At 35.9% G+C, this 26,127-nt stretch overlaps 4 protein-coding genes across 9 annotated transcripts; 2 read left to right on the top strand and 2 right to left on the bottom strand.

The window, feature by feature from the left end:
- Positions 1-209: 209 nt before the first annotated feature.
- On the top strand, positions 210-7,229 carry LOC8278620 (plasma membrane ATPase 4). Its single transcript, XM_015717028.3, has 16 exons — positions 210-394; positions 2,333-2,452; positions 2,622-2,858; positions 2,954-3,715; positions 3,813-3,935; positions 4,026-4,130; positions 4,223-4,367; positions 4,453-4,617; positions 5,009-5,247; positions 5,344-5,376; positions 5,471-5,552; positions 5,642-5,802; positions 5,902-6,075; positions 6,331-6,513; positions 6,600-6,781; positions 6,869-7,229. Exons 1-16 carry the CDS (start codon positions 338-340, stop codon positions 6,963-6,965), a joined length of 2,865 nt encoding a protein of 954 aa, XP_015572514.1. The 5' UTR covers positions 210-337; the 3' UTR covers positions 6,966-7,229.
- Positions 7,230-7,795: 566 nt separating this feature from the next.
- On the bottom strand, positions 7,796-13,692 carry LOC8265176. Of its 2 annotated transcripts, XM_002515289.4 has the most exons (13): positions 13,496-13,690; positions 13,213-13,260; positions 13,030-13,078; positions 12,887-12,935; positions 12,475-12,545; positions 12,216-12,274; positions 11,910-12,008; positions 11,052-11,109; positions 10,396-10,532; positions 10,248-10,304; positions 9,054-9,151; positions 8,609-8,784; positions 7,796-8,078 (listed from the first exon to the last, which is right to left on the bottom strand). In XM_002515289.4, the coding sequence occupies exons 1-13, from the start codon at positions 13,568-13,570 to the stop codon at positions 8,008-8,010; spliced, it is 1,047 nt and encodes a 348-aa protein (XP_002515335.2). In that variant the 5' UTR covers positions 13,571-13,690; the 3' UTR covers positions 7,796-8,007. The 2 variants fall into 2 exon arrangements, with proteins under 2 accessions (XP_002515335.2, XP_025012486.1); XM_025156718.2 differs by lacking the exon at positions 7,796-8,078 and having other exon boundaries at positions 8,704-8,784; positions 9,050-9,151; positions 13,496-13,692.
- A 1,362-nt stretch (positions 13,693-15,054) lies between these two features.
- On the top strand, positions 15,055-21,147 carry LOC8265175. 4 transcript variants are annotated; one of them, XM_048371671.1, is made up of 5 exons: positions 15,055-18,055; positions 18,878-19,118; positions 19,290-19,354; positions 20,151-20,423; positions 20,742-21,147. In XM_048371671.1, exon 1 carries the CDS (start codon positions 16,374-16,376, stop codon positions 17,631-17,633), a length of 1,260 nt encoding a protein of 419 aa, XP_048227628.1. In that variant the 5' UTR covers positions 15,055-16,373; the 3' UTR covers positions 17,634-18,055; positions 18,878-19,118; positions 19,290-19,354; positions 20,151-20,423; positions 20,742-21,147. The 4 variants fall into 4 exon arrangements, with proteins under 4 accessions (XP_048227628.1, XP_048227627.1, XP_048227626.1 ...); XM_048371670.1 differs by having other exon boundaries at positions 18,921-19,118; positions 20,151-21,147; XM_048371669.1 differs by having other exon boundaries at positions 20,151-21,147.
- Positions 21,148-21,783: 636 nt separating this feature from the next.
- On the bottom strand, positions 21,784-25,888 carry LOC8265178 (E3 ubiquitin-protein ligase MBR2). 2 transcript variants are annotated; one of them, XM_015717096.3, is made up of 6 exons: positions 25,736-25,888; positions 23,237-24,454; positions 23,022-23,072; positions 22,850-22,948; positions 22,481-22,645; positions 21,784-22,190 (listed from the first exon to the last, which is right to left on the bottom strand). In XM_015717096.3, the coding sequence occupies exons 2-6, from the start codon at positions 24,422-24,424 to the stop codon at positions 22,029-22,031; spliced, it is 1,665 nt and encodes a 554-aa protein (XP_015572582.1). In that variant the 5' UTR covers positions 24,425-24,454; positions 25,736-25,888; the 3' UTR covers positions 21,784-22,028. The 2 variants fall into 2 exon arrangements, with proteins under 2 accessions (XP_015572582.1, XP_002515338.1); XM_002515292.4 differs by lacking the exon at positions 25,736-25,888 and adding an exon at positions 25,375-25,720.
- Positions 25,889-26,127: the final 239 nt, after the last annotated feature.

The following is a 26,127-nucleotide window of genomic DNA, read 5'->3' as shown; positions in this document are numbered from 1 at the left end:
AAGGTTCAACTGGGGGCGCTATTAACCCCAAAGCATCTTTCTCCAATCTCCACTCGTCTCCAACGAAAGAGCGCGTGGCAGTCCTAAATTGACAAAAGGCATAAAAGTACCATCTGGTAGACCCCACACCAGCCCCAAAGTCTGGTATATATACCCGCAAAAACTCTATTGCCCCTCGTTCAAAAGACGATAGATATATTATAAATATTATTTTATTTTATTTTATTTCTCTTCTATTTATATTTGGGCGCGCTCTCTCTCTCTCTCCCTCCCTCCCTCCCTTATGAGTCTCTAGAACTAGTTTCACTGAAGGTTTTCCGGAGGAATTTAGCCAGCCATGGCCACCAAAGGCGGTATCAGTCTCGAGGAGATAAAAAACGAGTCTGTTGATCTGGTATATTTTCCATACATATTCTCCCTCTCTCTTTTACATCAATAACCAGTTCTTTTATCATTCTTATTATTATAAAACAGAAAAAAAGAGTTTCCTGTCCCTGTTTCATAACTATACTCTGCTTTCGTTTGCTTTTAACTGTCACTGCAGCAAGCTGCCACTATAAAATCACGTCTGATCATCTATGCTTCAGGATCATCCTCTTCTTGTTAGCATTACGAATATAGCTGTCGATTTTCTTTTAAACCTTTTCTTGTTTTTTTGTTTAACAAAAAATATGTGTGTGTTGTATTTGTCCATTCAGTGAAGAGAAGAAAACAGAATTTTATTTGCTTCTCTTGTTTTATTTTACTTTGAAATATAAGATTTAAACAAGAAAAACTAAAAAAAAAAAAGAAAAACAATTTCATCTGCTCTGTTTTTGCGTTTTGATTTCACTGACTAGGTAGTTCGTTTCCACTGCAAGTATGATCCTTGAAAATTTTAATTTTATTTATGGACGAATCTCATATGATATAATAACACTAATAATAATAATTGAGGCTTATAGTTCCATGGCTCGAGTGTTGGTGTGTATATGATTTCTATACTTATATATCGGCGGCGAAACTTTAACTTTTTGGTTGATGCGGCGAAACTTTTTCAACATGTCATTTTGCCGCCGACGGCATTATATTCGACAATCGACAATCGCGTTAATCCTTTTGGGAACAGTTGAAGTAATTGTGTGCAGAGAATAGGAATAGGTGACTTTTGGTTGCTCTTTGTGACGTGGAAGGTTATTACCATTTTTATTCTGATTTAACCAAAATAAAATAAGAAGAAAAAAAGGAAATACGTGATTCTATTTGCTTCACGCTCCCAATCACATGAAACAAGTGTACTTACAACGCACGCATCTTTGTTTTGTTTGTTTTTATTTTTTTAATGGCTACCGTACCCGCCGTTATGGTGCGTGTGTGAGCTAAACATTCCATTTTAAATATATATATAAATATATTAGCAGTATTTATATATTTTATTAAAACTTTAAAATCTCTTTGGTGATTATCTAATATTATTTGGTAGGTATTCCTTCAAATCTGATTATCTGAGTATTTGGCTGTTAGCTTTATTGGGATTATCGTAGTTCCGTGGTTGTATTACTCTATTTATATGTCACACTTTTGGATTATAATCAGCTTTTTCTATAGTCTCTTAAGTCAAAGTTAAATGAATGGAAAATGAAGCAGGGGGCAAAATATTGGACTTTTTAATGCACTAGAAATTCTGTTTGGATGTTGGAAATTAAAGAAAGAAAAAATTCGTATTCAAAGGACTTGCAGACCGCATAGCTTGCACGGTTTTGTCATTTTGTTTGGCATTACCCGGTGTTCCGGTGTTCTGTTCACACATTTGCATAATACAGTACTTTTGGTTGTTGGCATTTGAAATTCAGTTGCATAGGAGATGAAATCCATTACACAATGGTTAGTTTTAGTCAAACTTTTCTTTTTTCACTAGGACGAATGGAGAAGAAATATTCCAATTTTTACCTGCCATGACTTATTGTTCGTCTGCTATGGCCTGTTTTGGTTCTATTTAATGCAGAAGCTAAGCTGTCTTTGCATAATATGTTGTAGAGGTAGCAAAAAGTAGTGATTCAGTTGGATAATAAATAAATAATAAAACAATAATAATAAAGGAATAATTTGCATAATAATTTGTCTATTTTTACAGATTTGAAATTTGACTGTTCCCGTATCATTCGCATAACATCTTTCTACATGCTCTTCTCATTAGGACTGAAAATTAGCGTGATCTCAGAGGAATAAAGTGATAAAGATTATTCTCAATTGCGTTCTATGCTATTTAAAAGATAATGGTGGATTTGTTTTATGTCAAATATGTATAGACTTTGTAGGTTCATTCTATTAAACAATCTTGTTCTGTATGCAGGAACGGATTCCTATAGAGGAAGTGTTTGAGCAGCTGAAATGTTCCAGGGAAGGTCTTTCCTCAGAGGAAGGAACCAACAGGCTTCAAGTTTTCGGACCAAACAAATTGGAAGAGAAAAAGGTGGCAATCTGACTTGTTACTATACAGTACAAACAGAAAAATAAAGTTTTTTTTTTTTCAATTGGTAGAGTTTTGGTCCTCATTTATATGAGATTTCAGCTTATCTAATTTAAATTTTGCAGGCAATTACGGTATCTCTAATTCAAGTGCTTCTATGTTTTGATAACAGGAGAGCAAAATTCTCAAGTTTTTGGGCTTTATGTGGAATCCATTGTCATGGGTCATGGAAGCTGCTGCTATAATGGCTATTGCTTTGGCAAATGGTGATGGAAGACCTCCAGATTGGCAGGACTTCGTGGGTATTGTTGCCTTGTTGCTGATCAACTCCACAATTAGTTTTATCGAAGAAAACAATGCTGGAAATGCAGCAGCAGCCCTCATGGCTGGTCTTGCTCCAAAGACTAAGGTGAGGCGAATATAGTGACAGAAGTTAAATTGCTAGCTTTAGTTTTTTGCTACTCTTTTCAGAATAATAATTTAATTGCTGGTGTAAAAATGTAGGTTCTCAGAGATGGTAGATGGACTGAGCAAGAAGCTGCAATTTTGGTTCCAGGAGACATTATCAGCATTAAGTTGGGAGATATTATCCCTGCTGATGCGCGTCTTCTTGAAGGCGATCCCTTGAAGGTTGATCAATCTGCTCTTACTGGGGAGTCACTACCCGTTACAAAGAACCCTTCAGATGAAGTGTTTTCTGGCTCAACATGTAAACAGGGTGAAATTGAAGCAGTAGTAATTGCCACCGGTGTGCACACATTTTTTGGTAAAGCTGCCCATCTAGTGGACAGCACCAACCAAGTTGGTCATTTCCAAAAAGTTCTAACTGCCATTGGTAACTTCTGTATTTGCTCAATCGCTGTTGGAATAATTATTGAACTTATAGTCATGTACCCAATACAGCATCGCAAGTACAGAGATGGAATTGACAACTTATTGGTTCTTTTGATTGGAGGAATTCCCATAGCTATGCCAACTGTTTTGTCTGTCACCATGGCCATTGGTTCGCACAGGCTCTCTCAGCAGGGGGCAATTACCAAGAGAATGACTGCCATTGAGGAAATGGCAGGCATGGATGTTCTTTGCAGTGACAAGACTGGAACTCTAACCCTGAACAAGCTGACTGTTGACAGGACCCTCATTGAAGTGTTTGTGAAGGGTGTGGATAAAGAGTATGTAATCCTTCTTGCAGCTAGAGCTTCAAGAACTGAAAATCAAGATGCTATTGATGCTGCAATTGTAGGAATGCTGGCAGACCCAAAGGAGGTATAAGAATTTGCTGTTGTTTCTTCTATGTTGTCTTACTCTATGGTTTCACATAGAGTCAGCATTCATAATCACGAAAATACTGATAATTGTGCAGGCACGAGCTGGTATTAGAGAGCTTCATTTCCTTCCATTCAACCCTGTGGACAAGAGGACTGCCTTGACCTATATAGATTCTGATGGAAACTGGCACCGAGCTAGCAAGGGTGCTCCTGAGCAGGTACTTGTTGCTTTCCTTGTATAAGCACATGGAACATGAATTGTCTAGGTGTTGAATTTTTTATTGACATGTTTATGTGCTTTGTTACAGATTCTAACACTGTGCAATAGCAAGGAGGATGTCAAGAAGAAAGTTCATGCTGTGATTGATAAGTTTGCTGAACGTGGACTTCGATCTTTAGCTGTTGCAAGACAGGTATTCAGTTTTATCCTTCTATCTTCTTTTTTTTTTTTTTTTTAAACTAAGAAAGAAATATAATCTAATTGCTCCCTGGATGACATGTGCAGGAAGTACCTGAGAGATCAAAAGAAAGTCCTGGTGGCCCATGGCAACTTGTTGGTTTGTTGCCTTTGTTTGATCCTCCCAGGCATGACAGTGCTGAGACTATCAGAAGAGCTCTTAACCTTGGCGTGAATGTTAAAATGATTACTGGTAACTTGTTGTTCCAAATTTTAAATAATATCAGGTCCTCTTTCATTTCAGGGCTTTAATATTTTTATGTTCCCTCAATATCCAGGGGATCAGCTTGCCATTGCTAAAGAAACTGGTCGGAGGCTTGGAATGGGAACAAACATGTATCCATCTTCTTCATTGCTTGGCCAAGACAAAGATGCTTCCATCGCAACCCTCCCTGTAGATGAGTTGATTGAAAAGGCTGATGGATTTGCTGGAGTTTTTCCAGGTGACTTTTTCAGTTGTTTAATTTTGCTTATTCGCACACCTAGTTCTCTTTCTTACAGAAAATTGATACAGTTTTAATCGATTAGTTTTTCCAAATTATGTATAAGGTTGCTGGATAATTCTGCAGGCACTTGCATCCATTTTTTAGTGATAAACTTCAAAGGATATTATGAATAGGTTGCCGTATTGTTTCAGGATCCTTATTGAATATAACTCTACCGGCTTTCGTACCTCCCCTGTCTATTATTTTCTCGCATCTTTTTCGTGCATTTCCTTTTGAGATTTTATTTATTTTTGTTCTTTCTCGTACCTCACTGTTTTTTTATGAAATTTAGTTCCAAAATTATAACCATGCTTCTTGTTTGTTAACACACCTTTTCTGAATTTGTCAGAACACAAGTACGAAATTGTTAAGAGGCTGCAGGAGAGGAAGCACATTTGTGGTATGACAGGAGATGGCGTTAACGATGCCCCTGCTTTGAAGAAGGCAGATATTGGAATTGCTGTTGCTGATGCTACTGATGCTGCCAGAGGTGCTTCAGACATTGTCCTTACTGAACCTGGGCTTAGTGTAATTATAAGTGCAGTGCTGACCAGCAGGGCCATATTCCAAAGAATGAAGAACTACACGGTTAGTTAACTTCTTTTTCTTTTTTTAATTACCAGTTGTAAAATCTAGAATTTATGTAAGCATCCAAGCTTGATGTACTTTTTCCTTTCATTGCAGATATATGCAGTCTCAATTACCATCCGTATAGTGGTTAGTACAAATACGTGTGACATTATCCTGCTATTATCTGTCTGTCTGACCGTGATTGAATTTTATGCGGTTTTCTTTGTTTTTAATATGGCAGTTTGGCTTCCTGTTTATCGCCTTGATATGGAAGTTTGACTTTTCTCCATTCATGGTTTTAATCATTGCCATCCTAAACGACGGTGAGCATTTGGTTAAACCTCTGTGTGTGTGTGTAACATGTAGATTTAGCATGAATACGGCTCTAATTATGCGAAGCATCAACTTTTAGGAACAATCATGACAATTTCAAAGGATCGAGTGAAACCATCTCCGCAGCCAGACAGCTGGAAACTTAAAGAGATTTTTAGTACTGGTGTTGTTCTTGGAGGTTATCTGGCACTAATGACTGTGATATTTTTCTGGGCAATGGAAGAGACTGACTTCTTTTCCGTAAGATATTCAGCACTGAGAATATTTTGCATCACATTAACTTGTTAGTTTAGCTTTTATTTCTTGAGAGAAAGTATGTTAATGATTTTCTCAATGCAGGACAAGTTTGGTGTAAGATCATTGCATAATAGTGAAGGTGAAATGATGGCAGCTCTATACCTACAAGTCAGTATTGTGAGCCAGGCCCTTATTTTTGTCACAAGGTCTCGCAGCTGGTCCTTTGTTGAACGTCCTGGACTTCTTCTAATCGGTGCATTCATAGCTGCTCAACTGGTAAGGGTTTCATCTCTACTCAGCCCAAGTAGTTTTAGCAGTAACTTCTACTGTTTGATTGAACATTACTCCATGCATCATGAGACATCTGTATTGCATTTCTGAGACGGATTGTGTCATATTATAGCCTGCACTGGTATTTGTTAAGTTGGGCCGAAAGGGTGAAGCGAAGTCATACTGTAGACATAACAGACTTGATATATTCTTATGGCCTATTTACACCCGGAGATAATGATGCATTTCTGTAAATGACAGATAGCAACAGTGATAGCAGTTTATGCAAACTGGGGGTTTGCTCGTATAGAGGGATGTGGTTGGGGATGGGCTGGTGTAATCTGGCTTTACAGTGTGGTTACTTATGTGCCACTTGATCTGCTGAAATTCGCCATACGCTACATTCTGAGCGGCAAGGCTTGGGATAATCTTTTGGAGAACAAGGTCTGTCTTTTTGTTCATGGAATTCTTCAGCTTAATTCATTTTATTTTTAATTGCGATGTATTCATTTGCTTTCTTCTCAACACAGACTGCCTTTACTACAAAGAAAGACTATGGAAAAGAAGAGAGAGAAGCACAGTGGGCTACAGCACAGAGGACTCTTCATGGCCTCCAACCACCTGAAACTACTAACTTCTTTGCTGACAAGAATAGTTACAGGGAGCTTTCAGAGATCGCAGAGCAAGCCAAGCGGCGGGCTGAGGTGGCAAGGTAAGCGAGCAAAATATTTTAGATGCGTTGCATTATCTGTCCCGAGTTTTTAGTTAAGATGCTTATATAGAAAGGACTGTTTTGCAGGCTGAGGGAGCTTCATACCCTCAAGGGACACGTGGAGTCGGTGGTGAAGCTGAAAGGACTTGACATCGACACGATTCAACAACATTACACAGTTTGAAGAGTTGGAATTCTCGAGAGAACCAATCTTCTCCGAGAGAGCGCCCCTCCCCCCAACCCCCAAAAAAAAACAGAGAAAAAAAAAGGAACATATGATGACGAAGAAAGGCCTAAAGGAAAATTTTCATTTTCATTTGATTATGATGATATTGCTCTTGCTATAATTTGTGGTACTTTTATTTTTGTTACTCATCGTCCACTTTTGTGGCCAGAGGAGAGGATTTCTCTCCTTGGAAGTCAGTAGTATCACCTTGAAATTTTCTCCTCCTTTGTGTACAATTTCTCTATTATTTACAATTTACATGCTTTGCCTGTGTGTGCTTCCCCTACTAGATTATACCACTTAAAAGCTTTGACACTGCCGAATTGTGTTTTGCATGGGGAAGACCTTGGTGTTAGCCGAGTTGTATTTAGAGTTTTAACAAGACTTGACCCATAATTACCCTGGGCTGTTTCATGCCTTTGATGGTATCTTTTTTTATTGATGCTAGATCAATTGGAAAGCCCTCAATTCTCAATATCAACTCTTGCTTTAATGCTTTGATCCCATTCACTAACGGTAAAATGAGTTTGTACTATAATAATAGGCCCCCTGTAGCATGAGCCCCACCTTTTTAATACTCATCATAATAACATGCAATCATATTGATAATTGCGTTACCTAAAATCCTTACCAATTTTTTATTATTTTAGGCAATGATCTCATCTTAATTTATTTACTATAATGGATATTTTAATATAGCATTAAGCATCTATGGGATGGATTGGTATATAAAATAATAATGTTATGAGGCAATAGCAAAACGTTCATTAATGGTAAGCTAGACACTCTGCAAAATTAGTTATTGCTTGCTATATAAACTGGTGAAACCAAGTTTGTATCCAATTTGCACCACAATCGACTAGCGAGTTAAGCATTTGACAAAGCTGATCTTGTATGGTAAGCATCAGTTTTGCCTTTTGAGTTACTACATACTATTCTGCTATAGTTTTGTACATTGTAGTTTTCCTACAAAAAAAAAAAAAAAAAAAAAAGAGAAGCATTAAGTGGGGCTCATATCCTGAAAGATTTGCTGAATTGCACGAGGAAGATTCAACACAATCTCTGCATAAGCTGCAATAGAAACACAGCAAATCAGGAGAAGATGAGTGAATAGAAATGCAGTAGTTTGAGAAGTTTCTAAAACTAAAGACTATAATATCTGTAGTCCCAGAAAGTGAACCAAGGTGGTTTTTTATGATTCACCATAATCACAAAGACATCCAGATATAACAAACTACATGTAGGCTCAGAATGATATGCAGGTTGAGCTGAATAGGAGGAGAATATGGAGTGTCATTGATAATACTCTCTGGTTTTTCTGACAATCTCTTTGTTTTCAAGTACTTTGATCACCCGGACATGACATTGACAAACATTAAAATAACTTTGAGCGACAAGATATGCAGCATAAGCCTGACCCTCGGGACACACTGAGACGTTTAGCAAAAGAAGAAAAAAAAAAACCAACTCAAGCCCTCAAGTGCAGAATCTGCAGATATACTCGTATGTTTGCATGTGTTTTTTTCTCCTAAAAAGGAAAAATTGAAACGGAATGCTAGGTTTGACAAATTAGATGTTAAACATTTGAGAAGAAATAACACCTTCTGGTAAACTCATTGTTCTCAAGGCATCCTCAGCGTAAGGCAGACGAGCTGGACTTGGCTGACTTCCGAATGCTCCATTTTTCTTGAATTGATTTATTGGCCATGCAAAGACTCTCACTCGAGTTGGAAGTACCAAAATGAGGTCTGCATATCTAAGACTGACTGTCACTTTGCTGCAACAAAAAAAAGAGAAAGAATAGCACATGATTAGATTATGATAGATAAATAATATTATACCCTTAACACGATGATACCAAATCAAAATTTTAGACCAAACCATTAAATATTATTGCCAACTCCATATTTAGTTCTATGAGATAAACAAGATAGGCAGTGACCAAATTTACACAAGGGAGTTGTTCAAACTTAAAGGAAATAATTTAAACAAAACATGAGGTTCAAAAGATAACTGTAAACAATGCAGTGCCTGAAATATACCAACCAATCAAAATCGTCTAGTACAAATTCTATCATATGGTAAGGAAGGCTATGAAACAGCTCCCCAATTTGATTTCCATACAGCTCCTTTATCAGCCGAACCTGCAAGGAACAGGAGAGAAAATTAAAACGATATTCACATGCTTCTATGCTTTACTAAGTTTGGACAATGGAAGGATGTTTTACTAATTTTCCTCCATGTTGTTTGGTAATAAATGACAGGAAGAAAGGATAAAATTGCCAATATTTATGCACCAACAAATAAACCAAATAAAGATAACTTATATTCAGAATTAAAGGGAAAGGTAAATTAAACACTTAACCAATTCCTCTTCTCCAATCCTTCCAAGTTGGAAGTATTAATTTATTTTTATGGGCTCCACGGAGGAATGGAAGGAGGTACTTCCTTCGTCTCTAACTTTTCCGTCCATGGAAAACTGACATTCCTTGTTATCCTTTCATATTTATTTCCTTCCTATCCTTCCACCCAACCATACCATAGGGGAAAAGCCAACCCAATGTTCTGGCAAATGAACTCAAAGGAGAGTGAATTGTGGTGTAAAATAATTCATTATTTTTGCACATATGCATGCATGCCAAGAAAAAATAAAATCTTTAGAAACAAGACTGACTTTCTCCCTCCAAATATGAACTAGAGCCACATTTGAAGTACAAGGTACTCCCACAATGGACCTTGAATAAAAAAAGAAACTGATAAAACAGTTATGTCTTGGACAACCTTAAGCAGATTTTGCATTGTTCTTTTCTCTCCTTCCACATAATTTCTAGGTTCTTGATGAGAGAGCCAGTATATTGGGGCGGGGCTAATGTCAAATTATCTTTTATAGGGGCAACAAACCAGAAAAGGGCTTCCAAAAATATACCTCTACAAGAGACATGAAGGGAGCCCTATTACTTTAGATCTAGCAAACCCAATGAACTCCTCCTAAAGAATCAAATCACAATAGTGTAAGACTGTAAGTTGATGGCCATCACTTAAAAGGAGGGCAAAGGGTTAATTCTCTGGGCCAATATACGAAAGCTGAAATTTTACATGAACCATTCAAGAGACACATATTTCAAATGACTATGTCAGGTAAACAAGGATTAACTTTTCAGCAAGGACAGCTGAAATAGATTTTCCCAGATAGTATTCCTGCATGTTATTGATGAATTTAAATTCATACTAACACCATACCTGTTCCCTTCTATCAACATAAGCCTGCAAAAGTTCTCCAATATAGTCTATAAATCTCTGGAAAGAAAGTCATTGAGCAACATTAAGATGAGTCTAAACATCGCAACAAAATCAAATCAAGCAAGCCAAATGTGGTCGCCAACCTTACCATGGCATTGGACGAAAGAAGATCATTTTCTGCTTCTCGTATTGGCAAAAAGAAAGGAATTGTGTGTTCAAGGACAGTCATCTTTTCAAGAAATGATTTGCTCTCAAGCACACAATGGTAAAGCTCACAGGGTTCTCCTAAAAAAAATACAGAAGTAGATGAACAGCTTTTATATGGACAAAATCAATACTTTTCATATGGATGATATTTTTTGTTATGTGATCCCTAAATATTAAGAAGGTAGAGATAATCTCCAAATCAACTTTCAAGAAGTCATTTTATAAGACATAATGCAGTACCATATTGTTAAAAGATAAAATTTGAAAAGAAAAAGAACAAGGACCTTTATCTTCATGAATGTGAAATTCAGTTGTAAGGTAAGCACAGGGCTTAGGTAAATGTGAGTGCAGCAGCGACCAAATAAGGTAACTAAATTCAGATATTTCAGTAAATATTCTTTAAAGGGCAACACAAAGGCGCAAGAGTATTGCAGCTACTTATAAATCTTAAATATAGTGGCTATCAACCTCATGCCATGGTTTAAGAAAAACGCCATGAAAAGTAAGTGGCAATTGTGGTCATATATGCAAGTATCAAACAAGGACAGATAGCATAATTATACACTTGTACTGATAAGATAAGCAATTGCTCAATACCTGCAAAAGATGTTTCATACTGAATGCCAATTCTTGCCCCTTCTAAACAACAAATCACCTGTTCATATAAAAATCAAATGAATCACCTGACCCAATAAAAATATAGTCAAAAATATAGTCAAAAATGTAATTTTGAATAATTTTAACATTTTATCTCACCTTTAGAAATTTATTGACATATATTTAAATTCCTTTTATACAACTCATAGTATTACACCAATCTATTTTGGATGTGATGACTGACCTTAGACTTAGAAGTAAGTTGAAATCTCTCTATTTTCAGTTGCTAGTAGAGGAGCTAATTTAAATGGGAAAGTACCATATAGAGGATAGTAGAATCGGACTTTTGATGCTAATATAAAGAAGCTTAAGCCTTAACCAAAACATAAAGAAGAAAAGGGGTAAAAGCTTAAAATTGTTGATTTGAAATTCAAATTCATCTACCAAGAAAAGAAAGGACATAATCCAATAAAATCAGACCACTCAATCAGTAAATACCAGTTATACATGAAACCTATATAAATGGAACAAGAAAGACACTAAGCCCTCACTATTTCTCCGCAATCTGAGCAGTGTCGACAAACTGGAATCTCTCTTCAACAGCAAGATCTCCTTTTCTGTCTGTTGCGTATGCATGTGCAGACACAAGCACATGCAGTACATGCAGCAAAAAATGCTTTCTGTTTCCTTTATTGCTGTATAGGGTCTCAATTATTTCCTAGTGATAGTTTCGTACTTCTTTTCCCAAATTTTGTCATGCAGTCATAAAAATGTACAACCACACTTAAACTTGCTGAGAAAAATTTTAGTCCCAAGTGCAATTGGCATATAAAACATGTTGCTAAGAAAAAATATTACCTTATTTCCAGCTCTATATGTTATGTTTTCTTCAGCGTGATTAGATGGCACTGTATTCGGGTCCGCTGGCATTGCCTTTCTGTCAGCCTCCATGTGAACCTGAAGAAAAGCCAAGATTCATGTGTTAAGCATTTGATTATACACAACATGAAACATCAAGATTTATAATTACATAAATCAAATAGAGTGGGAAGAACATGCTATTTTATTAAGATAACTATTGGTTCACTCATACAATTCAACATTGGAATATAATGAGAACCACTGTAAAATCCAAATACTTCAAAGTATCCAAAGGAGGTGTACCCTCTCTCTTATTGTAGCTAATAGACCGTCATTCCATTCTTCACCGTCTAAGTAAACTTCTGCAGAAAAATAAGAAAGCATGCTTAAACAGGGTTAAGAATTAAAAGAAGTGGAAGAGGAATTCAAAAACCGATCATCTATATATAAAGCATAAGTTGCAAAGCTATAGCCACATCCAACGTAAAGTTACATCTTCATTATTTTCAAATGCTGCATGTACAAAATAAAAAATTTAAAAAGAAAGAAAGGAGGAAAAAACCTCGAGTTTGAGATGCTCGTACAGCTTCAAATTCTTTCTGTAGACGCTCAAATATCATCTTGTCAGAATCCCTATTGAAAAGAAATACAATAATAAAATCAAATGATTGTATAAGCTCAATGTTCAAGAACCATAACCACTAATACTTCATTTGCAGTCTTACAACTGGATTGCAAGCAGCAAAATGCCACTCATATAATGTGCAAAGGGATTCATCCACAGGGCTGCTAGCTGATTAGTGTTAAAATCTACTTAAGAAAATAAATAACAATGAACAGCTTGTTTCTCAGTCTCTATTTTGGCATTAACATTTTCTAATACAGTTGATAGATATAACATTGTCGGTCATTTGCAACTAGGTAAAGCATTCTAAATTTTACATCCTTCAAGACAATTCCAAAGAAAGTTGTACCTAGCAAGACGCTCAGCCAATGCCCCATGCCTCTTGAGAACATTTGAAACTGTGAAAGGAGAAAAATAATAAGCTTGTAATAGTACAAAACATAAAACCACCCATTATATATGAAATATTTAAGCATATTAAAGAATTGATACATCTAGCTCGTGTACTCTCCAACCGAACATCTTCCTCCTGAATGAAATTCTGCCACACAACAATAGAACAATTATCACTAAAACAAACAATTGACTCTCAGTTTTAGAAGAACTATAGCATTCATCAAATTCTGATATTTCCCTAAACAAAACATACAACATTTTAAAATGAAAGATAATTACCACTTCTCCCATCACTTGGTAAGGACGAAATGGAATCAGTTCGAGTGGCTGTATTTGTTCACATAAATTAATCATCAGTTCATCAAACATTAACATTTGGTAATTTAATAATAATAATAATAATAATAATAGTGGTAGTAATAAAGGCAAATATAAAGAGATTATTAGCACAAGACACGTCTAATTCATAAACGGCGGAATGAATCTGAAGGATAACAAACCAGACAGAGATAGAGAAAACAAAAAGGAATAAATGCATTTAATTAGAAAATAGAAAAGTGACCTTGCGAGAAGAATCTGCAGCAAAGGAGTTCTTCTTTTGCCTCTTCTTCAACGACTCTTCAGCGTCGCTTTCCATTGAAACTGCTGTTCTTCTTATAAATTTATTGATTTAAGAAGAAAACAATTCAAAATCAAAGAGCTGAAACAGATAGATATGGTCCTATGGAGCAGAGAGGGGAGAAGCAGAAAAAAGAGTTTATTTATTATTTACAATACTCGCAACAAAATCGCTAATTTTTATTTTTTTACGTATAATTACTATTTTATCCCTGGAGTATAGCATTCTGCATTAGTTGGTCCCTTGCTTTTCAAAAATGTATTAAAACATCCTTTCTTTATTACTGTGCTAAAACTCTTCAATTATTTTAAAATAACAAATTCATTCATCACTTATTTAAGAAATTAATTTATAATTAAAAAATAATATTTTTATATTTATTATAAAACTTATATCTATATAAAAAAAAGAATTAAAACATATTTAAATTAGACGTCTAATTATTTTTAATTATCTTTAAAAACATTTTACATATAAAAGAATAGTAGCAACTAGCAATGGATATTAGTATAGAGAACTAAATTTAAGCATGGCAATAGTATTGCATGTGCTTGTGGTAACACCCAACTACAATAGATTGTTTAGTTTGTCAATTTGTTGAAATTCTTTTTCTGTTTTACTATTTTAAGTGTTTATTTTATTTGTGACTTTTGACTTTTCTTTTTAGTTTTGACCACATTTAAAGGTCAAAAAATCTAAACCAAGAGGCTTATAAAATATACAACAAAATAGATGAGAAACATGTGGATATATTTCTAGTAATTGACTGACCATAATGTAATATGGCATCGTCCGGTGGGGCTTTCAAGCCCAATCCAACATATAATTATCTATTATTGTGTTAATTATTTTGTACGTGATATTATTGTATCTATCCATCTATTTATCTTTTTATTATTATGATCATGATGTTTCAATTCTCACTTTTTTATTGACAGTATGGATATTATTACTTATGATCAACTTTAAATTTTTAATAATTTTTAGGAAAATAAATGTTAAAAAAAAAAGCATTTTGTATCATAAGCAACATAAAATATCTAATGTTTAGTTTAAGTCATTAAAATAACAAACAGTTTCCATTGTTAAGGTGTTAATTACAAAAGAAAATGTAACAACAATTATCTTTTTTTCTATACTTAAATTAGAGTCAACTTCACATTTTGCATGGAAAGTGATAAAATGTGAATAGCTACCATTATTATAATGAATAAAAATTAATAAAATTCTATATTCAATAATCTCTTATATATAATTTATCTATTTACAAATTAGTTAATTTTCAATTCATTCACTTTATTGACTTTTATTTTTTTTATTATTCTTAAGATTCTATGCCGATGGAAGCTAGATTCAAACCCCATTAAGTGATGTTCTATTTGTCAATATCATTATTATTCATAAAATTACAATTATGTAATTATTTTTTTAATAATTTAGCTAATTATAGAACATTATATATGATTTTTAAAATAAAACTAAAATTGCTATGAAGAACCGAAGAAATAAAGACAATTTGTCAACTCAGAGATGGTTTGATTTTTTCAGTCAATCATTAGAATTTATTGTTCTTGTGAAAAAAATTTAAGTAATAAGAAAAGAAGATTCTATGACATTTTTATTATAAATAATTATTATTAAATAATAAAATGCAATTTCACATTCTAAAGATTAAATAGAAGACTAAAATAATGTTTAGAACACCAATAAATAACAAAAATTATATATTTTCAAAACAAAAATTAAATTAAGCACGTTTGGTTTTGGGGGAAAAAAGAAGAAGCAAGAAGCCGAGACCTCGTGATAGCTAACCGAGAACGAAGAAAAATAGAGGGAAAAAGGGGGAAAAAAAAAGAGAGAGACAGAGAGTAAAAAATAAAAATAAAAAAGAAAAAAAAAACTAATTGCAGGGAGGGATTGCTCGAGACACAAACAAAGCAAAGCTCTCTCTTATACAAATCAGCAAACACCAAAAAAAAGATTTAAACAAAATTGGAAGAAAAGAGAAAAAATGCAGTGTTGAAAGTATTAATTGACAGAGAAACAGAGAGATAAAGCGCGAAGAAAAAAATCGAAAGGCAGAGCTACGATTTCTGTCTGCAATTGGTAGAAACAAGTGTGTGGTTATTGAGGTCAGAGCTCAATAAATCTCTATTCCTTAAAAAATCTCACACTCACTCTCTCAAAGTTTACTTCTTTTTTAACTCTTTTATTTCAATTCCAATTTCCTCTGCTCTGTTATTAAACTTAATAATCTCTCAGCTTCACTGATCCCTTTCTCTTTTTCAACTTCAATTTTCTAAATTTGAAGTTTCCACTTTTCTTTTTTTCTTTTTTAATCTTTCTAATTCTCTGTTTTAGTGGGTGGTTACAATTCTTGCAGTGAACATAAATTTTACGGTTTGAGCTCCAAGGCTCGGTGATTTGAACTTTAGGGTTTTGATTTTTATTATGTATTTGTATCAATTTGACTTGATTTTGAGGTTTTGGATAAGTTTAACGAGTGAGTTTGATCTCTAGGGTTTTGGCTTCTTTTTTTTTAATGCAAACATGAGATTTGGGTTCGCATTCTATGGTTTCTGGACGGGTGAATTTTGGGCTGTTTGGAAACAGAAATAACTGTATTCTTGTTGGCAATTGAGTACATGCTGTTTTGAGAAATCTCAGAGCTTTGAGAATTGATTTGCATTGAATTGTTATGTGGGTGTTTGAAGTTGTAATCTTTTGGAGGCTTGTGTAATAGTATCTTGAAGTGTTGTTCAGGGTGATTCGGGTTTTTCTGTAGTTGTGTTGGATGGTGTATAAATTTGTTTGTTGAGAAATGCAACCTCAGCAGAGCTCCAGAACTGATTTGGTTGAATTGAAAACTCAGATTGTGAAGAAGGTTGGAGTTGAGAGGTTCAGGAAGTATTTTCATTACTTGAATAGGTTTTTGAATCAGAAACTGAGCAAGAGTGACTTTGACAAGTCATGTTTCCGCCTACTTGGAAGGGAAAATCTTCCACTGCACAATCAGCTTATCCGTTCCATCTTGAAGAATGCTTGTCAGGCCAAGACCCCACCACCAGCTTATGAGACGGGTCCCACGAAATCTGTGATCCAAGTTGCAAAAAGCTCTCCTGGTAGAGAAGATGGGCATGAACAGAGTGGTGGATCCCTTCTTCCTAATCAGAATCAAAATCTGCCCATTTTGTCAAATGGGGTTTTGCCAATGTCCCCTCGTAAGATTAGGTCAGGGATGCGTGATCGTAAGCCCCGAGATAGACCTAGCCCACTTGGGCCAACTGGGAAAGTTGATTGCATCCCACATCAATCAACCGGTGCAGAAGATAGTGGCAATAAGGTTATTGTGGATAATGGAGAATTGCCTATATGTGATTATCAGAGACCAGCACAACATCTTCAAGTAGTTGCTGAGCAGCCTGAGACTGAAATGGCAGTGTCAATTCAACGGCTGTCTGAAAAACCAAGGACTTGTAGCAAAGATCAGACAGCTTTTGTGGAAGATGGGGAAGAGGTGGAGCAAGCAAACCACTTGAGCTTATCTAGAAGTCCACTACTTGCGCCTCTTGGAATTCCATTTTATTCAGCTAGTGTGGGCGGGGCCCGCAAAGCTATGCCAGCAACAAGCAGCAGTGGTTTTGTTAGCTATTATGACAGTGGTGGATTATCCAGCACAGAACTGCTGAGGAAACGCATGGAGCAGATTGCAGCTGCACAGGGCGTCGGAGGGGTTTCATTGGAATGTGCGAATATGTTGAACAATATGTTGGATATGTACTTGAAGAGGTTGATAAAGTCTTGTGTTGAGTTGGTAGGAGCAAGATCTCCATATGATCTAAGAAAGCACCAAATCCACAAGCAACAGGTTCAAGGCAAGGTTATCAATGGCATGTGGCCAAGAAATCACTTACATGTGCAAGATAATAACGGGGCAGCGGACTTTATGCACGAACAGAGGCCACGCTGCTCAATATCTTTGCTTGATTTTAAAGTTGCCATGGAGCTAAATCCACAGCAGCTAGGTGAAGATTGGTCATTGCTGCTGGAGAAAATCTGTATGCATGCATTTGAGGATTGAAACATTCCCATGAATATTGTTGTTCAAATCTCTAACTGGGTGTGGGTATCCTGGTTCAAAGGACTTATTGTTGGAAGTGTTGATGACCTAGTTCTGTCCTGTTTGCCATCATGAACCAGATGGGCCCCCCTTCAGATGAGACTCGACCATGCAAGATAAAACAGTGGGTTTGAGCGTCCAAATGTCTGTTTCCCGTGCTGCAAACCCTGTATGAATCAGGAAATTATTTAACAGCAACCAAGCAAAGGGAACTTTTAAATAGAATGTCCGTGATTGGTTGCCCTGTTGTATGAAAAGCTTCAGTGTTGGCTGGCCTGTGCCATCGCTACCCATCTGTAGTCCATCTGTACAATGTACAGCCAAGAAAGAGGAAGTCTAAGACAGTTTTGCAGGGATAAAATTCTTATGTAGCTTGGGTAAAGGTAAATCACTGGTGTAAGAGCTGCAGTGTTGCTCTTTATGTATTTTTGAATTCTAAGAATTGATTGAAATTCCAATATTAATAACACATTGATATCCACTGAATTGTCTCTCTGCTTTAAATTTGCTTTTTTAACAAAATCACGTGTAAATAATCTATCTGCTGAAGTATTACTGCATTCTCTTGTGTTCTGAAAGGACCGACTTTTAACTCCTATTTATCATTTAAAAAGTTGTGGTCTCTATTTTTCCTTATTAATGGATGCTGTAAAGCTCAATGAGATAGAGAAGTTTCACTATTTCCAGAAGGACAAGTCAAGTATAGACGTGCCTAACATGTGAAATTTGGCAAATCTTATACAGGCTGTTGGCACAACTTAACTTTTTGGAGTCACATAAAATATAGGAAAGACTTGAGGAATATGTTGGAATTAGAAAAATTGTCAATGATGCAAAATAGATTGTTAAGAGTTTAAATAGGAAAAAGAAAATGGTCTCTGGACATATCTGAATTTGTGTTGCTCAGTTTTCCAATTTAATTGATTTATTTATGTGACATTTTTGAATAGGCATACATGCTAATGTACATTAGCATCTGGCTGCTACTCAGGATATTATGGCTGATATTTGATATTCATCTGTCATTTAGTATCAGAAAGCCCAATCTATCCAATTTGTAGCATGGAGCCTGACAATTTTCCCAGGCTGCTTCCATTAGATTATATCTTTTATTTATGTGTTTTTTATTTTTATTCAGCGTATCTCAATTGCAAAGGCATTCATTACTTATTCCCCTTTTGAGTATGGGACAAACGCTTTTGCAGATAATTTTTGACAGCAATTTTATTCAATTTCTTTCTTCACTAGTCCTTGGAGCTTGCTTGTTGGTACTTGGTAGTGACAGAAAGCAGCAGTCTGGCAGACTTCGTAACTGGCCTGCGCATCATAGAGAGGCTTGCTTCCCGCAATTTACACAATCAACTTCACTCTCCAATTGGCACTCCTAAATTTCTCTTGCAATCAGAAGAAAATCAATGTAGCTTTGCTGAAAATTTCTGAAAACAAGTAAGCTCCAAGGATTTTATATATAGTAACCTGGACTGCTCTGGCTAATGCTTTTAAGAAATTATAGTGCATCTATTGAGGGAATGAAACCCCCAAGGATATTGTCTTTGCCTAAACCAAGGGTATTTCAAAGAGAAATCATTCATGCCTGAGGTTTTGTCTTTTTCACAGATCTTAAATATGCATGCTAAATCAGAAGTATTGAGGAGTGAAGTAAAGCAAGCCTTACATATGAGGTATTTTTAGCTTGGATAAAGTGTAAAACTTACTTTGTATCCCATGCACTGAATTTGAGCTGTGCAGTAGAAAATACATCTAAAAATGATATGCTGTTTTTCTTATTCTAAAAAAGCACAGCTGCTAAACAAATTTCATGTTCTATATTTGTATTGATTCTCGTGATTATGGAGGACCTGGTATTCTCTTCTGTGTGGATTCTGTGCATCTGTATTATAATTTTGTTTCATCTGGAGATCCCATATGAGGTGAAAACTCTGTGATTTTGCTGAACTTCAGGAGTTTAAAGTGATTTTGAATTTTGTTATTGTTATTGTTGTTATTATTAGGATTTACTTGAAATGTGTATGTGGACTAGTTTGAAAATGCGAGTAAGACAGAGCTTCAGGACTATATATGAAAGGAAAAACTATGCTGATGATGGTCCAGAAAAACCATATCGGGTCTTTAATAAATGATTCGAAGTGTCTTGGGTTTGTGTCTCAAAGCAATATAGTTCTTGACTGTGTGGGAGATGTAAACCAGCCCAAGTGCTTAACTAACTGAGATTGGTTGCTCTTGGCATTGCATAATTGCATTTTGCTCAATTCATGCAGGTGAGATCCAGAAAGCTTCTCTGTATTGCACGGAGTATTAATTGATATTTCTATAAGCAATTCTAGGGGTCAAGAGTTGTTTTCTGCAATGCTGTTTGTAGCTTAGTGATGGGTGCTGGAATATTGACATTCAATCATGAGAAGTAGTTCCATTGTATCTCCTCGGGTAATGAATTTTGCTCGCTTGTGTTTCTCATAGGGGCAGATTTAAATGTGTAATTGGAGTGTAGTACCCTTTTGGAGCAAATAAGGAGACTGATCATTATGCTGCTGATATGGAAGACAGCAGGAATGTTATTACTAGAGAGGATGGGGATTTCGCTTTTGTCTGCTTCCAGCAGGCAATGCAGCATTGCAAGGGACAAGCTGAACTGTTTTGCACCATGTTTGGGAAATGAAAAATTGGAGCCAAGGAAAATGAGAGGGAGGATAATCACTATTTTCTTGTTCTGGAAAATGCGGTGAAAAGAAAGTGAGGGTACCTTTATTGCATGCTGCTCTATTTACATGCATGCTTGATGGTCTTAACAATCATAATCCGAACTGTTGTCTCTACTGGAGCACCTCTTGGTCTAGCCATAATGCCACGATCGCTATAAACTTTCTTCTCTAAAGCACCTCTCTGCATTTTGTTTCATTTCATTTTTGTTTTTGGATCCAAATAAAAGCTGACTAATCTCACTCCATTTTCTTCACCACCTTCCCCTATCCTAAACTGTTCTGGGAGGAAGGTTTTGCTTTATTGACTTACAATAAGAGTTAATTATTGAGAAATTGCTAAATGTTTCAGTATCCAAATGGGAAAAATCATTTTGAAGTGACGGCTATTGAAGGAAAAGGAAATGCAGCTAACCACAAGAGTTTCAGGAAAAGGGCACTCCTAAAATTATGGATTCTCTGTCATGTGTAGTGCAGGTGGATCACAGTGACCTTTGTTTGTGTTAGGCATCATGAAAAGTATGGTAGCGGATCTTCAAGTGTTTTGAGGAGATAACTTTGTTAGGCAAAATAGCTTTTTTCATGGCCTGTTCTTGCCGCATAAAAGTAGTCTACTCATTTACAATTTCATTCAGTTGACTCGGTTCATCCAATCTAATCGTGTTGAGAAATTCATATTTACAGGAACCTAGATGTGTATATCCCATCCCATCATTGATCAATGATATCTTGCTAAATGTCTTAGGTGGCTGGTCATATTGTTAATCTATAACTCTTCTTGTTATGCTGGTGAAGTTGACTTTGAGCCAAAACAAAACAAAGACGCCTACCTGCCCAAGTTTCTAGATGAAGATGAAAAAAGATATATAAAGATAGAAGAAGCCTTTGTACCCCTCTTATGAAAACAAACAGGGCTACGGTTTCTCCCTTATCCCTCACTTCCATTTACAGGGGTGGAGAAGGTACCATTACTCGTACACCCGCAACATACTAACATATTTTTAGAGTACCCAAAGAATGTTTCAGAAGCTTTGTGGCTTCGTAGGGATTGCTTTTTAATTGGAGAGCTCAGTTCTTTAGTTGGACCTACAATTGCCTTGCCTTGTGGGGCATCATCTAATATCCTTTCTAAATTTACACACTCATTAATACTCTGGTATATCACTTCAATTTCATCTGCTGAAATATGACAATTCCTCCTTTTGCGAAATTTAAGTTACATGCTTCACGCATGCAAGTTTCTTCGTCAAGAGATTCTCTCTTATCTTATCCCCACAAGAAGTTACATTAGAAAGGCATGTCAGCAACTACATTGCATGTCTCCCAGCCCAAAGTGCAACAACGGATTACAGAAATAGCATATTTTTAAAAGAAAAAGGAAACACAGGGAGACAAACAGCAGCAAATTTATGAGTAATTTCATTCACAGTTCTTGTTTTACAGATGAACATGAGTTCTTGCTGTGAAGGCAATGACGCCTAAGGTTTATTAGACTATCGACATGAAAGAGAATTGGTTATTTACATAAAATAAAAATGATTTTTCTTTCCTTGGAAAAGTAAAAAAGAAAAATAGAAAATGGATGTAGGAGGCAGACTTAATTTTGTACAAAATGAAAAGTCAGTCTCCAATCTCTAATTCATTGATTGGGTGACAAAGGTGGTGATGTTGTTGAGGGTGCTGCAGATGCCTTGCAAATAGGGCACCAGTTCTTCAGTCTCAACCATTGTTGTACGCAAGCCACATGATACCTGTGTTCACACTGCAATCTTCCCATTTCATCTCCAACAGTGTACTCTTCCTGCAATAAATAAAACAAAGCAGGCAGCCAAGGAAAGTGATAAATAGGATCAGATTAGCTAAATAGGTGATGCAGTAGCTAATCAAATACATTCTCTTTCCATGCTCAAATGCAAGCTAGGTTAATCGCACAATAGCATTTAATAAGTAAAACCAACAATTTGCCTTCGGCTTTTAACAAAAGCCATTGACAAATATATCATGTGTGAATATTGAACCCAAACTTGCCTAGTTGTGAACTAAATCCAACTAATATCAAAGACCACAATGTAAACAAGAAGCAAACAGTACCTGGCAGATGCTACATTTGACGTCATCCTTTTCCCCACAAAGGTCTGAAGATGCATCCTCCAAAGATGCCGACTGAAAGATGCTAGTCTTGAGGCATTCTGACAATGCTTCCTCTGTTAGAGCTGTGCTCACATTACCCATCCTTTCTTCTAGAGCTAATAACTCCTGTCCAAAACAACAGTGAAATGGTGGTATGGTTAGAAAACTTAAAAGAGAATCTAAGGTCTTATAAAGCATATTTATCAGAATTATGCTCTCAAGGTATGCCACAGCTCATGAACAAAAAAGCATAACAAAATAGAAGCTAAAAAGCCAAGGGAAAAACAGATATTTGGAGTATAGAAATACAATCAGAACATAGTAACAGACCTCGTATGACATATTATCAATATCCAATCTCATGTCTCTATGCTGATCGTAGAAATTCAGCCCATTAAGGAACATACTAGTCTCCAAAACAAGCAATTGCTGCAATATAAGAAAAAAGAATCAGACATGGATAAACATTCAGGCGCAACCAAAATGACAAAGGTTTACCTACCTCATATGATAGCTCTTCATCATGTTCAATCCTCTCAAGTGCTAATAACACCTGCCAATATTGTTGAACAATATCATTATAACAAAAGCACGATTACAAGAATAGAAGAATAAAATTCTATTAGTTAATTCTCTCTATTCTGAATTTGCAAAGAAGTTTAATTCATCATATCATAGGGGAAAAAAAATGGTGCAATATTGCAATGGGCTAAATACCTCAGCAATTCCATCCATATTGTAGCGCCTGAAGCTCTCCCGATTCACTGCAGACCGGATATTGCCAACTTCCGCAGGACTGGATGGCCTAATGCCCCGTAAACTCTCATTGGTACTACTAGGAAGGCCATAAGCCCTCGACCGACTTAAGGGAGATCCCAAGGAGAATTGATGCGATGAACTAGGAGAATTTGAATTAATCGGCATAATAGGTTGAGACATTTGTGGGATTACATGGGGTTCATTTGGTGGCAAGTTATTCCCACGTCCTTGATTAGCAGCCCTTGACCTAGTGTAACCAAATGACCTTGGAGTCCTAACTGATGCCGGGCCATTATCCCGGCTGGAAGTCCCATTTCTAGTTCTCCTTGAATCAGAGATTGATATACCAGAGCTAGAACTAATATTCCTTCCTTCCAGTGATGACCCACTTATTTTTTTCCCTCTAGCAGAGGAACTACTTTCTCCCTCACAAATTCTCTTTCTAATTGTGTCTTTTTGTCTAGTGAGCTTTGAATCTGAAGTTGAAGATCCTGTAGACACAGCATCTGATATCGAACTACATCTAAGGTTTCCTAAACCATACCTGCCTGCACCAGCACGTGCTGCTTGGCTTGTGTTCTTAGACAACAATGAAACAGGTGATCCAATTGAAGTATCTGGTTTACCAAATCCTGCTTTTCGATGAATACCCTTACGAGATCTTGTATTTGATATGCTAGAGGTTCCAACTTCCATTGAGGTATTCTCGCTAGACCCAGAATCATCAGATTCAGAGTGAAGACCTTTCTGAATTTTTCCAGGAGGTGATACAAGTTCTGGCACTTCATTATCATCTGGAGAACCACCAGTTTCAGATGAATCTCTTTCTGGCTGAGAAGACAGCTTTTTCCGAGGTCCTGGCAAGGATTTCCTAGAATTGTTGGTTGGAGAGTATGTCCTAGAGGAACTTCCAATTATTTCTTTCCCATTTGTGGATGACCGGAATGATGGCCTTGAGGATTTGGCTTTTTCTGAACAGCTAATTTGAGTACCTTTTGCAGAGTTCAGTCTGCCACTACACCCAATTCGGTTGCAAAATTGGGCATTCCGATCTCTATTGTTAGCTGTATCTCTCAAAATAATGCTTGAACCCTTTCTAGAGACAGCAAGCCCATCACCAGCCTTCTTACCAGAGTACTCATCCATGAATAACGAATGACATGCAAAACTTTATATCTGTGACAGTACAGGTAGACTAGTTTAGACTAATATAACATCTACGAAACTAATTGGAAAAGCAAGCCAATCACCCTAGCACCACAATATACACAAATTAGCATACAGATAAAAAGCCAAGCAAAGTGCTAAAGTTGCTTCCAAGACACCCCACATACATTAAACCAAATTATTAAATCTAAATACCCAAAAGATTTCCACATGATAAAACAACAAACAGAACATCTCCAAAATTTCAAGTAGATAGCAATTACAGAAACCTTAATCCACTTGATCATCAGAAAAAATAAAAATAAAAACAACTATTCAGTCATCAGATCGTTTTTCCCAAGTAATTTACTGCAGCGTATCTATTTTCAACCCAAAGTACTTTCAAAAAACAACTGCTCCACTGCAGGAGTGTAAGATTTTCTTAAAATCATTGTATTGATGTGTATTCTTCTAAGACAGTGTGTTCAAAGCCTATATGTGCAGTACGCACAAGCCACGAGCTTTCTAGAGAATGCAGGAAGGCCCCAAGGAATCATATATTTAGACAATACAAGAACATGTATGACGAAACAGCTGGAATCATAATACAAATTTATACATGATCTCCCTTACCTCAAAAGTTCAAAATGTTAGTAATGAAAACCCAAAAGCTATCATCTTGCAGAAAAATGAATAAAATAAAAGTTTTCACTCCTCTGGATTGTTGACACAAAAAGTTATATTCAACTATGAAAGTACGCTACTATAACATACCAAAATATAAACCCACTAAAGGTAAGATATCCAAGATCATTCAAAAAGAGGAGGAATAAAAGAGGAAAAGCTCTTCATAGAATTTAACAAGAAAAAAAAAAAAAAAAAACTAAAAACAAAACAACCATAAGAAGTTAAAAATTGAGCTGAGGATGATCATGAAGATAAAACAATACCAAAATCAGTTTCAGTTTTGATGATGAGAAACCGTAGAATAAAATACAGATGGCCGCACATCCATAATTTCAATACCAATAAAAGAGGCTTGGTCTCTTCGTTTTTCTAGGAATGAAGGCTAATCCTTTGAATTATTCTCCACAAAAACAAATAAATTCATTCGACTTCTTTTTCTAAAATTCTCCGTTATTTCAGGAATTCCTACAAAAGCTCAGTTCTTTCAACAATAATCAACAACAAAAAAATTAAAAATAAAAAAAAGATAATTTTACGATAAACCAAACAGAAAGTTGGAGGACCCAAATCCCATGAGCCACCCAAAAATCCAAATTCGAATACAGCATAATAAACACATACTACCTTTCCTTCTCGTTAAAACACAGGGGTTTTAGAGAGAGAGACGGTGTTTTTGTTGTTTGGAATGTATGAGAAAACGAAGAAAAGTGTTTAAATGGAATACTAAAATATAACAAACAAACACATTTTGAGAATTGAGATGCGACCAGTGCCGTCTAAATGCGAAAAAGGGGAAAAAGAAAATATATGGACCGTTAGATTTAAAGTGCTCGTGTGAGTCAAATATCGACGGCTCTCAATAACTCTGACATCATTAAACCTTATTTATGCTCTTTATGTGGACCGGAAGCCCCACATGCTAACTCAAAGCCGCCTAACCTCTTATATATTATTAACTTATCACCTACTATTTATATTTACATATTTATAATTATTATTATTATTATTTTTACTTG

Source organism: Ricinus communis, chromosome 3 (assembly GCF_019578655.1).
Source record: "Ricinus communis isolate WT05 ecotype wild-type chromosome 3, ASM1957865v1, whole genome shotgun sequence".
Classification (NCBI taxonomy): Eukaryota; Viridiplantae; Streptophyta; class Magnoliopsida; order Malpighiales; family Euphorbiaceae; genus Ricinus; species Ricinus communis.
The sequence above is the reverse complement of the archived record's forward strand: the minus strand, read 5'-3'. Positions and strand labels throughout refer to the sequence as shown.

Coding starts and splice junctions, on each gene's coding strand:
- LOC8278620 (XM_015717028.3), top strand. CDS start 338: ATGGCCACCAAAGGCGGTATCAGTCTCGAGGAGATAAAAAACGAGTCT. Junction 4,131..4,222: donor CTTTAGCTGTTGCAAGACAG/GTATTCAGTTTT, acceptor TGACATGTGCAG/GAAGTACCTGAGAGATCAAA. Junction 5,248..5,343: donor AAAGAATGAAGAACTACACG/GTTAGTTAACTT, acceptor CTTTCATTGCAG/ATATATGCAGTCTCAATTAC.
- LOC8265176 (XM_002515289.4), bottom strand. CDS start 13,570: ATGGAAAGCGACGCTGAAGAGTCGTTGAAGAAGAGGCAAAAGAAGAAC. Junction 13,261..13,495: donor CTGCAGATTCTTCTCGCAAG/GTCACTTTTCTA, acceptor GAACAAATACAG/CCACTCGAACTGATTCCATT. Junction 10,533..11,051: donor GTATGAAACATCTTTTGCAG/GTATTGAGCAAT, acceptor TATTTTTTTTAG/GAGAACCCTGTGAGCTTTAC.
- LOC8265175 (XM_048371670.1), top strand. CDS start 16,374: ATGCAACCTCAGCAGAGCTCCAGAACTGATTTGGTTGAATTGAAAACT.
- LOC8265178 (XM_015717096.3), bottom strand. CDS start 24,424: ATGGATGAGTACTCTGGTAAGAAGGCTGGTGATGGGCTTGCTGTCTCT. Junction 23,073..23,236: donor ATATGGATGGAATTGCTGAG/GTATTTAGCCCA, acceptor CAATATTGGCAG/GTGTTATTAGCACTTGAGAG. Junction 22,949..23,021: donor ATGAAGAGCTATCATATGAG/GTAGGTAAACCT, acceptor CTTATATTGCAG/CAATTGCTTGTTTTGGAGAC.